Source organism: Cornus florida, unplaced genomic scaffold (assembly GCF_030987335.1).
Source record: "Cornus florida cultivar Cherokee Brave unplaced genomic scaffold, ASM3098733v1 CherokeeBrave_3.0.0_Hap2_Chr05, whole genome shotgun sequence".
In the NCBI taxonomy this organism is placed as follows: domain Eukaryota; kingdom Viridiplantae; phylum Streptophyta; class Magnoliopsida; order Cornales; family Cornaceae; genus Cornus; species Cornus florida.
This window is the reverse complement of record NW_026775575.1, coordinates 10489376-10501489: the sequence shown is the minus strand read 5'-3', so window position 1 is coordinate 10501489 and position 12114 is coordinate 10489376. Positions and strand designations below refer to the sequence as shown.

The window sequence follows — 12114 nt, the reverse complement described above, 5'->3', positions numbered from 1 at the left end:
ATATATATAAAACCCAAAGAGGATAAACATACAACCACCCCTACCTCACAAGAGGATTGTTCCTCTTGAATCCAAAGGAAGTAAAGGAATTTCCAGTTTTCCTTCTAAGGTTATGAAGAGGAAGATGAGGCAAGGCTTTTGTATAGCAGGCTTAATGGTCTAAGGTGAGTGGAAGGAGGCCAAAATGAAGAAGAAAGCTATTAACTAAGCTTTTCTCCAATGGTGGCTAAGTTATGGTTCTTGAGAGGAAAGAGATAAATGAATTAAAAGTGAAAACCCTAAGTTAAAATGGTGGGATTCTTCACTCACTAGGTGCTCTTGCACTAACTCTCACACACACACTAATGCAAGACCAATTGTGAAGCCTACACTTGTCATGAATCTAAGTAAGCTTCCAAGATTAAATATCAAACCTACACTTGTCAACCATCCATGCCAACAAGTGCTCCAGTCCTAGGCCAACAAGTGGGTGAATCTCCACCCTCCATGTGTTAAGGAATTAAGTCTCCAAGTGGTTCCACCACAAAACCAACAAGTGGGACCATAGGAAAGTGACACTTGTCACATTTTTTCAGAATTTGCAAAATGATTCTTTTTGAAAATATCTTCCAAATTAAATTGCAAAAAGGTCCCTAAGATGAAAAATAATTTTTTTTCATAATTACATGAAAACCCCTCAAGTTATAAAAAATTACCAAAAGGTTATGCATCCATGCCTTTTACAAGAAAAATAAATATTTATCATGCTTTTATATGAAAGTAAAAATGTAGATATCATGAAAATTAAATATCATGGATGTATACAAAGCCAGAATCAAATTTGAGCACAAAAAGTGAGGTTATGCAAGAAAAATGGTAAACGAGAAAAAGACGAAAAAAGAAATTTGCCAAAAAAAGAAAGGAAGGAAATGACCAGGTCATTACGTGAAGTCATTTAATTACACATATATTTACCTTTATATTTACTTGATTTTATTTTTATATAAGTAAGGTTAATCTTTCAAGTCATTTAAATAAATTACACACATATTTATCTTTCTAGGGACGTAATATAGAAATAAGGTAACCGTATTTCACGAGTGTCGTGGGGTGCCTAACACCTTCCCCATGCACAATCAAACCCCCAGACCCATTAATCTGGTTTTCGTAGACTAAAATGGAGGTTAAATAATAATATTTAAATAATGTCTAAAGTCCTTAGACATCCTATGGTGACCTAACACACTAAAACCCTATGTTAGGTGGTGACTCCAAATAAATAATAATTTGACCATAGTCTCTTCGTCGCATTAAGCCCCTTTGCTGACCCTTAAGTGTTTAACATAACCCTTATTGGGGGGGGGGGGGGGGGGGAATCCGGGCATGACAGCTGGTGACTCCACTAAAAAAAAAAATAAAAAAAAAAAAAAAAGGCCGGACTCAGTGAAAACTCACTTAAGGGCGTTGAGGGTAAAAAATTGCAAAAGGCGAACTTGGTCAAAACCCAAGAATGGGTGTCAAGGGTAAAAATGCAACCAGTCTTGATGAAAATCTTTTTTGAGACGTTGAAGGCAAAAGTGGTAGACCATATTTAGTGAAAACCTGAAAGGGCGCAAAGTGCAACAGTATGGTCTTGAAAAATAAAATAAATAAATAAATCTCACCCTACTGAGGGTCTTAGTCCTTAGATCAAACTACGTCAAACCCGATTCCCACCATATTACACTTGGGTTTGGTCATACCATTATTTAGGTCATCATTTAGCCAATTTGGAATCCATCCTAAGTGAGCTTAATCCACTTTCCAAACTCCATCACTCTCTGATTATTTTTGTGTTGTCAAACGACGAATCAAAGGTCATGACCTATGAATGAGGAATCAAGCAATATGTCAAAAGTCATGTTCAAGAGAGTAATGGACAATCGACAGACAAAGAGAACAATATCCTTTTTGTGATGTTAAACAAATAAAGCTAATTATCGTATTAATTACTTTACGTTCATTACATTCAGAGTAGTACATTCATATATATGTTGTATGCTAAAGCACATGCTCAGATATTTTTAAAGTATATCATAGAACCTAAGTCTCTATATTTACATATTGCACCAGTAGCATGCTCATCGTCGTAGCTCAGAAGATATATCATCTTGCTTATATTCAAAGTGTAAACTTGTGCCCATAGTGCATCTATTTAAATATGTTTCTTTTCCCACACATTTTTGGTCTTTAAGATTTTTCCTCACTAAAGGATTATGAGAATAAATATTTCTAATATTTTGCATATAATATAATTTATCTCTATGCAAATTGACAATGCACTCATGTAGGTCCATAAAGTTCTATAAGCTCCATTAATAATCTTTCTGTAGTTCACCATGTTAAGACGCTACATGATGTTCAAAAAAGATCATGAAAGCTCCTTCGAAAAAAACTACCTCAATTTTACTCTCCTCGCCATTGCAAAGAAGGAGAATTACCAAAGCAATACTTGTTTAAATGGACATGACATATAGAAAAAGAAGGAAAGGAAAGTGAATGCGACAAAAGTGGCATATCCACCTTGAAGCTCAGTCATTGCCTGTGCAATCAAAACCTTTTTCAGCTGAAGCATCACATTCATTGCCATCTTTGCCATCCTCATCTCAAACATGAAGTCATTATTTCTACAATCTCAATGCTCTCTCATATGGTATACCGCATCTCCATTGTTATTTACTGCTGACCAAATTTGCCAATTTTTCAAGTAGGGAGATTCACATCATCGGAGTATGGTAAAATCGTATTTTTACCAAGGCAGTGCTAGAACAGGTAAAATAAAAAAAGTTTACCCACTTCTCACATGGAAAGGAACATAGTTTTTACTCACTCGATATATATCACAAAGAAAAAAGCTACATTTTCATTCACTAAAAGACAATTTGACATTTTTAAATTCATTCAAAGTTTAGTATCTAAATTTCATCCTTAGTGTGTTAATTATATGCCAATAACACACCCGTAGTGTACTAAGTCTGATTTCAAATATCCAATAAAAGCCTTAGCAAACTATTCATCGAGTTAAATATATCTTTTCAAAACACACCCTTATTGTGTTATTCTAATGCATGACCCAATTCGTGACAAGGATTAGAATGCTCCATGCACACACTTAAAGAACCCGTGGACAAGTTTCGTGCCAACTAAGGCACAAAATGGTTTTCGTCTACTTCTTTGTCTGCCATCGCATTGCAACGCCAAACAAAGAGGGGCAGCTGTAGACACCACATTTTGCCCTTACCCATTTGTACGGGTATTCTGGTAAAACTAGTTTGGCCAAGTTAGGGAAATCATAAAATTAGACCACGAGATCATAAAATGGATGTCACCAGCGGATCTGGAACATCCTAAAACCCTAAGGTACATTAAAGTCAAGTTCATAATGCGACTCGTAACATTCAATTAAGGAAGGGACAAAAGCGTAATTTTGCACCACTTAACACGTTTAAGTTTAATTAAACTTGAAAATTGGTCTAATATGATCTTCAAATTGAAGAACAGACTTTGACACTAAATCCGGAATGTGTCAATACCTTTGGGTAGAAAATAAATAAATAAATAAAGAAATAATAAATATAGTAAAACATAAAGTTGATCAGTTGATCAATTTAACGCTTCTAAAAGTAAAATTTTTGCTCAACAAGCACATGCACTTGATTACCAGATATAGATACTTCATGAGGAAGGTTTTTCTAGATATGATCAGTAACTAAGGAATTGATTGTGAGCTATCTATAAGTATATGGAAACAGCCTTTTACGAATTCATTTCTTGAATGAAAAATCTTCTTCCTGACCAGCCAATTGAGGAGTTTTCATATTATTGATAATAAATAAATAAATAAATTGTAACTAATTAATCAAAGTATATATATATATATATATATATTAACTGTAGTGATAAAATTGATGTTTTAATTGGTACATTTTTATTCTTATCAATATAATTTTTCTGCCAGCCATTGTAATACAAAAGATCATATCAAAGCATTGATCACATACTGCATATATATGGTAATCGTATTTCTAAAAGATTATATTCTTGTTGGCCACACATTAAAACAATAAAAATAAGTCCTTCTCTGCTTCAAGAGGGAGATAAAAACCCCCTAAGAGGAGTACGTTACAGACACCAATTAATTATATTCACCATAGACATACCCGTAAATCTCTGCCAATATACTCTGTGGGTGTCACTTATCAAACGCTGAGGTGGCACGTTGACAAGTCAAAACAACCCTAGTGAAACCCTCCATGGCAAGTTGAAAAGTCAAAAGCCTCGAAAGATCAAATCTCGAGCACTTTAAGCCCTGGTATCGCTCCAAGCCCTTAAGCCTCGAAAGATCAAATCTCGAGCACTCTAAGCCCTGGCATCGCTCTAGGCCCTCAAGCCTTAAAAGATCAAATCTCGAGCACTCTAAACCCTGGCATCGCTCCAGGCCCTTAAGCCTCGAAAGATCAAATCTCGAGCATTCTAAGCCCTGGCATCGCTCCAGGCCCTCAAGCCTCGAAAGATGAAATCTCGAGCACTCTAAGCCCTAGCATCGCTCAAGGCCCTTAAGCCTCGAAAGATCAAATCTCGAGTACTCTAAGCCCTAGCATCACTCCAGGCCTGCAAGTCTTGAAAGATCAAATCTCAAGCACTCTTAGCCCAAGCATCGCTCTAGGCCCAGTAAGCCTCGAGAAGTCAATCTTCGAGCATTCCAAATCCTGGTGTTACGACAGACGATATTGTCCTAAAAGATCGGAGCTCTTTAGCATGAGATGAAATAGGATCTTTGTGTTATAGGAGTCCATGTTTGGGAAACTTAGGAGGATCTTGGATTAGCGGATGAGAAGTCAAGAAGTGCCTTTGCTCTCGGCAAGGCCCAATTAATAAGATGATGGGATTATACACGTTGTGACAGTAAACCTTAAAATCACAATTAATGTTGTATCAGGCTTGACCAACTAACGGCCAAGCAACATTTAATGCCCCTAATTAAGGGAGAAGTGACATGGAAATATGGGATAAGGCTCGGGGAAAGGATTAGACCCTTTAGCCCCTTAAGTCTTCAGGATTATTCACGTAATCCAGATTGGGGGTGATGCATGCGAGGAACCATGCATAGAAGGGACCATTGGATAATGACCAATGGAATCTTGATCTATAAATGGCACTGTCCTATGAAGAAAGGAGTAACTCTCCCGAACTAAAAAAAAGTTGTCATATTGTATATTCGCCCTACCACTATCTGGATCTAGTTAATTGGTTTTTTCTCCTCCTCCTACACTAAGCATCTCCTCTATTTTCCTTCATATTTGTATTCCTAATATCTTTTTTTATTACTATTTTATTACTTAGCAAAAAAGAACCCCTACATTTTGGCGACTCTGCTGGGGATATCAGTGCAAGCAGATGGAATCACAGGATATGCCGAATCACCATTCAGAGCCCTCTGTTGGGGGGGGGGCGATGACGTTCCTTTTCAATCCCAGGCACCGTCACATGCTTCCAATGCCCTTGCACCGCATGTCACAATGCCGGAAAGTTCAATGGCCCCCTCTGTTCTTGAGGAATTGTTGCAGTCCAACTGTGATCTTAACGACCCCCTTGATAGGTTGGAAGCCTTGATCATACAGAGTGCACGAGCTAGAACTGTTTTTCCCACTAGAGTGGCCCTTCTTGAGTATGACCAGCCAGGCAGTTCGTCTACTCACGTGCCACCGCTATGATATCCGCCGACGCAAGCCTAAGCAGCCCCAAAACCCGCCCTAGTTCAACTAGTTCCACCAGCAAACCCCTCCCCGGAATATGTCACTGAATCCATGCTACGTGATTTTTTCATGAAGCATGCCCCATCGACTGCACATGCGTTAGTTTAGCGTACAGAGCCTCCGTACCCAAAAAGCCTGGCTCAGACATCGTACCCACAGGGGTACATCATCCCAAAGTTTTCCAAGTATGATGGCATCAAAGGGGATGCCGATGAGCACTTGCAAAGATTCGTGGAATCTCTAGGACAGCATAGCAATGACGACATCTTACCCCTGCGAGAATTCTCTAAGTCTCTCACCGGGCTCGCGTACAGATGGTTTCGTAGTCTCGAGCCAGACTCGGTCACCACATGGCAATAACTTTCCCAGAAGTTCCATGACAAGTTTGGTCAACCCGTCGAGAGGGTCACCACTCTCTCTCTCACCAAAGAAACACAAGAATCTCATGAAGAGCCTATCAAGTTCATTTCTCGTTTCCAGACCCGTGCGAGGGAATGCTTTGAGGGTAGCAGTGAAAGGGATCTGGTTGATATTTGCACACAAGGCATGACTAAGACCTATATGATTCACTTGGTCAATCTGGGTCTCAACAGCTTCAGTGATCTCACCACGGCTATACGAAACATTTATAAAGATCTTGCACCTCCCAAGGCAGAGGTCGCTGGACAGGTCACTCGCAAGGACATGTCGGTTGCTCCTCGAAATGACAGGGCCAAAAAACATCGCGAGACAAATGTCAGGGCCAAGGGATCTTGAGCTGAGTGAACAAATAAGCCTCCCCCATTCCTGGTATGTATGGAAGAAGTTACCAGTACTCTCAAACAGTGGGTCAAGCATGGTGTAGTTGTGATACCCGTCCCTCACAAAGAGCCGACCGCGCAGGATCGTGCGAGTCCAAACTTTTGTATCTTCCACCAAGCCACTTCATGTGCCAAAGGATGTGCAGCTCAATCCATACCCCCATCATCGCGGTGTGGCTGTGGTCACGGATTATGACGAGCTGGAAGAAACCAACCCTCCGCAATCAAAGGTTCAAACGCAATACGGCAAAGAAGAGTGCTGTGCAGCCACTTCGTCAAGTCAACCCTCCTCTTACCAGGCTCCATTGACCATTTCTTTCTCTGAATTTGACAAAAGGGTATCTACCCCTCAGAATCGTCCACTCTATGTCACTGTGTAACTCAATGGTAGGGAGTTCTGGCGCGCTTTTCTCGATAACGGGTCCTCCATCAACATCATGTTATGGGCTACCTTTCAGAAAGCTGGTTTGCCCCAAGATTGCCTTGTCAAAGAAGCCATTGAGGTCTATGGTTTTGGCAATGAATCCTACCAGCCCTCGGCTATGTAAATGTTGATCTCGCGGTTGGTAGATTTCGAGCTCCCACCAAATTCCATGTTATCAAAGCTGATACATCCTATCATGTACTCCTCGGGCGGGTGTGGATGCACCGTTTCGGCATTGTAGCTTCTACCTACCATCAATGTTTTAAAGGCATCTTGGGTAATAAGGTCGTCACGGTTCCATGCTCTGATAAGCCTTTTGCCAAGCACGAGACACACTTTACTGAGGCTCTTTTCTTTGACGAGTTGGATGATGAGGATGAAGAAGTAGAGATGCATATAATTCGTACTCCGCTACCCAAGTGGGAGGAGGTACAGCAGGGCATTTTTTACCCGCCACAGCCGTATGTTCCTCATCACGGTGCAGAGGCCGCTACCCCGCAGGAGTGCAAACAAGTAAGGCTGCCGGATGGGCAATATGTCTATCGCTTATGACGGTGCGCAGGCTCCGCCTTGGCGAGCCCAATTCTTGAGCCTATGAGTGTAAAGGAGGAGCCACTGCAATTGCCGAATCTTGAGGAAGTCAATCTTACCCTTGCAGGACGAGAACCACATGTAACTTTCATCTCCTCTCAATTGGATCCATCGTTGCGCTATGGCCTTTTTTGCCTCCTGAAGGAATTCTCGGACATCTTTGTATGGACCTATAGTGAGATGCCAAGACTTGATCCCCAGCTCGTGACACATCATCTCAGCACCATCCCAGGCTCTTGCCCTGTCAAACAAGCACCTCGCATCTATAGACCTGAACTCGAGCTTCAGATTAAGACAGAGGTCGAAAATTTACTCCTTGCAAGATTCATTAGGCCAATCTTATGTCCTACTTAGTTGACAAATATTGTTCCTCTGAAGAAGAAGAACGGACAAATTCGGATCTGCGTTAATTTTCGCGATCTCAACAAGGCATGCCCAAAGGATGATTTCCCTCTTCCTATCATTAACACGCTGGTTGATACAACGGCTGGGCATTCATTTTTTTCCTTCATGGACGGGTATAATGGCTACAATCAGATACGGATGGCCAAAGGAGATACCCACAAGACTACATTCCGGACACCACTTGGTAATTTTCATTACACTGTCATGCCCTTTGGGTTAAAGAATGCTGGAGCCACATATCAAAGAGCCATGACTGCCATCTTTCACGATATGCTGCATCACACAGTGGAAGATTATGTCGATGACTTGGTTGTGAAATCCAAACAGTGAGAGGATTATCTCCACGATTTGCGTCGCGTCTTTGAGCGATGCCATATGTACAATCTACGCATGAATCCCCTTAAGTGCGCGTTTGGGGTGCGTCGCGGCAATTTTTTGGGCTTTTCGGTGCATCGCCAGGGAATCGACCTCGATCCCACCAAAGCTCGTGCAATCACAGATATACCCTGCCCTTGTTCTTTTAAACAGCTTAAAAGCTTTTTGGGCAAAGTTTCATATTTGCGTAGGTTCATACCTGCTCTCGCAGAAGTCTCTCATCCTTTTAGCACTTTGATTAAAGGCAATGCCAAATTCCTTTGGACAGTGTCTCATCAAGCAGCCTTTGAGAAGATCAAGACCATTCTTGCTTCCTCGACCACCATGTACCCACATGTTAGGGACCAGCCTCTGCTTCTCTATCTCACTTCAACTGACAAGTCTATTGGGGCCCTTCTCGTGCAAACAGTCAACTGGCAAGAACGGTCAGTCTATTATCTCAGTCGCCTTATACGCGAGGCTGAGGCTTGTTATTCAGCCATCGAGCGTCACTGCCTTGCCCTTGTTTTCACTACACAAAAATTTAGGTATTACTTCATGGCTCATCGCATCTATTTGATCACAAAGTGCGACCCGTATTGGCACCTCCTCTCTAAGCCAATCATTTCAGGGAAGGTGTCGCGGTGGCTTTTACCTGTTATGCACCATTGGGTATTAAGAGCCAGGCTTTAGCAGATTTGCTCGCGCAGTTCCCTGAACAGAGGCATGAGCCTCTCGACAAAGCATTACACCTCGACGAGCTCCAGGTGGCTGCCATCGCAGATTGTCACGGTGAATGGAAACTAGCTTTTGATGGGTCTTCCACTAGCACAGGTGGCAAGGCAGGCATTATTCTTACCTCGCTAACCCAGCAGGTTGCTACGGCTTTCAAGCTGGCCTTTCGTTGTTCTAACAATGAAGCTGAGTATGAAGAACTCATTCTTAGCCTCCTCGAAACCCTCGACAAAGGTATCTCGCGCTTATGTGTATTCGGGGATTCCAAGTTGGTTATTAAACAGGTAATGGGTGAGTATGCTATACGCAAGCCTTCACTCGCATCTTATCGTACTATTATTCAAAAGCTCCTTGCGAGATTCTCTTCCGTTCGTTTCTTGCATGTACCTCGTTCCAATATTTGGTACCCAGATGCCCTTGCCATGTTAGCTTCAAAGCAGACCATTACAGATGACATGATTGAGATCCACATCATAAAATGCATTGGTCCAGCTATCATCGCCGAGCTCTTCCCAGTCCAAATTGTTCCAGACAATGATTGGCGAGCCCTAATCATTAGCCAGCTCAAACAGCAGACAAGGTCGCTACCTCTCACACAATTAAAATCATTCCAGCTCTTACAGGGATTACACTACTTCCGGCTATTGGCCAGATATTTAGGCCCTAGCGATGCTGAGGCAGCGCTCATAGCGACTCACGAGCAGCACTGTGCCACACCTTTAGTGTTGTATCGACGCCTCCAGCGTCAGGGTTATTTTTGGCCAAATATGGCAGCTTAGGCCAATTCCTTGCAACGCACTTGCCCGCGATGTCAGGCTGTAATGGACGAGTTTGAATCTTGTATTCTCGAGATGGTTGATTGGCGTCACCCGTTGATTGATTTCCTTACACATGGTACCCTTCCAGATGATAAACAAGCTACTGCAAAGCTTAAGAGGAAGTCTGCATGATTCGAGGTAAGGGAAGGTGAACTTTTTTGGCGAACCCTCAATGGTATATATCTACGATGTTTATCTCGCAATGACGCCATGAAAGCTCTCAAGGAGGCTCACCAATTGGAACATCAAGGCTCACGCAAGCTTTTCGCGTATTTGTTACAGAAAGGAATTTATTGGCCTACTATAGAACGCGATGCCAAGTCTTATGTATAAAAATGTCGACCTTGTCAACATCATTATCACCAGATCCATACACCAGCTACACCCCTCCATCCTGTCGAAGTCCCTTGGCCATTCCACACATGGGGGCTGGATCTTGGCTTTCTCGTTCTTGTGCGAGCTCCCCCTCTAATTTGCCAATATGAGCCTGTACTTCTTGAAGGCGCGGTGCGAGTAGTCGCTGCCGCAAACAATTCTCAGCCATAGATAATTGTCTCTGCAGCCATGAAACTAGAACCTCGAGCCTCTGAACATCATCGAAAAGGAGTGTAGCCTCCTAGATGAGGTTTTTATTGGTTGCGCTCTACTCGATTTTTGCAAAAATCTCTAAAATTTTCCCAAGGCATAGGTACATCGAGTGCCGCACATATACATGGCGCGATGATAAAAATTGCACAACCTCGGGATGACGTGCAAGGGCCGCCTCGAGGAATTATACGTAGGCGCGAGGGAATTGCATACCCATCCACTCCATCTCTGCATTTGCAGCTTGTGGCCTTGTGTCACTCCCAATGCATTGCTCAACCCCCGAGGTTGGCTCGACAAGAGGACGAGGAGTCCTCTCTGTTGTAGTTTGCTCAACGGTGGGAGCTGTGGACTGCCTTACTAAGGTGGCCGTGGCATCCCCCGTAGTAGTCTGCGGCTGTGGCACTAAGAGGACTGGTGAAGATTGTAACTCCATTAAAGGAGAGGTTTGAACCCTTTCCTTTTGCAACACCTGCTCATTTACCAGAGGGGCCTGTTCTATCTCCTGTGTCTCTTAAGGTAAGACTTAGAGGTCTCGCTCATAGGCCTCCCCCATCTCGGAAGAGAGGTGCTCTCCCATCTGTTCATCTCTCGAGGGTGGAGGCTCTCGCACCTATGTAGGCGAGCTCGACATTGTATCTGTATTGCCTCGCGGGGCCCCTTCTACATTTTCGCCCCTGGGTAACCCAACCGCAGCATCGCCTGAATGACTTGTCACCTCAGGGTTTAGGGATTTTGACCCATCCTCAGCCCCCACCGGGGCAGCATCTTGAGATATATCTTCCCCATCTTGGGGAAGTACCATGCCCTCGGCGTTGGCGGCGCTCGCTTGAGGTGGTGCGTGCTATAGCATGCACATACCCTCGCATCATCTCTGCTACCTCAGCGGCATGTGTGCGCACAGGTACATTTCGAATAGTGATGAGAGGCGAGATATCCAGCGCGAGCTCTTCCATTTCCTCCTCTCTCACACCCATTGAAGTGTCCTCCTGACCATCACAATACAGGGCACTCTCACCTAAAGCTTTCATAAAATCAAAAGCAGGTAAATTTAGAAATTCACTGTCAGAAGCAAGTACCTCGCCTGAACTTATATCATGGACAGTGGTGTCAATTCCACCATCACGCACCCGGTGAAGCCTGCGCTACCCCCCTTGCCCTGGCCCAAAGGCTGCAGCCATCAAGCCATGCTCTCCAACGAGAGGCTGTTCGCCATCATCTTCGGAAGTAGTTGTATCCTCACTCTCGGTTGGTTTATCCACGAGTGGGATTCTGCTCGTGGAGGCCATGGGTCGAGATGTACTTGGTGTTGCAGGCCTTACCTTTTCCTCCCCCACGCTAGCAGTAGCTGGCTCTGCAACACTTACAGCTGTACATTTGCTAGAGGGGCAAGGTTCGCGCGTGAAGTTGCCCTCGTCTTGCGTCTACGGATAGGCGCTGGGGCTGTTTCCACGGTAGGGTTAGGAGTGGCCGCGACAGGTTAGGAAGATTCCCCCTGTTGTGTCGCAATGGGTGCAGGATCAAGCGCGAAGTTGCAGAGCTCCCCCCTGTCAAATGCTATTGGAGGCCTCAGTGAGTTGTCCCCCGAATAGATCACCAGCGCCTTTGCACGATGGGCCGGACTCTGA

At 43.5% G+C, this 12114-nt stretch overlaps 1 protein-coding gene across 1 annotated transcript; it reads left to right on the top strand.

Annotated features, from left to right (window-relative positions):
- The first annotated feature begins 8384 nt into the window (after window positions 1–8384).
- Window positions 8385–9862, top strand: LOC132309032 (uncharacterized). Its single transcript, XM_059807385.1, has 2 exons — window positions 8385–8896; window positions 8980–9862. Exons 1-2 carry the CDS (start codon window positions 8385–8387, stop codon window positions 9860–9862), a joined length of 1395 nt encoding a protein of 464 aa, XP_059663368.1.
- The last annotated feature ends 2252 nt before the right edge of the window (window positions 9863–12114 follow it).

What these genes read in the sequence shown, in the direction of transcription:
- LOC132309032 (XM_059807385.1), top strand. Translation starts at nt 8,385, where the DNA reads ATGAATCCCCTTAAGTGCGCGTTTGGGGTGCGTCGCGGCAATTTTTTG. An exon ending in TTCACTACACAAAAATTTAG is followed by an intron (nt 8,897 to 8,979) that starts GTATTACTTCAT and finishes CAATCATTTCAG; the next exon opens with GGAAGGTGTCGCGGTGGCTT.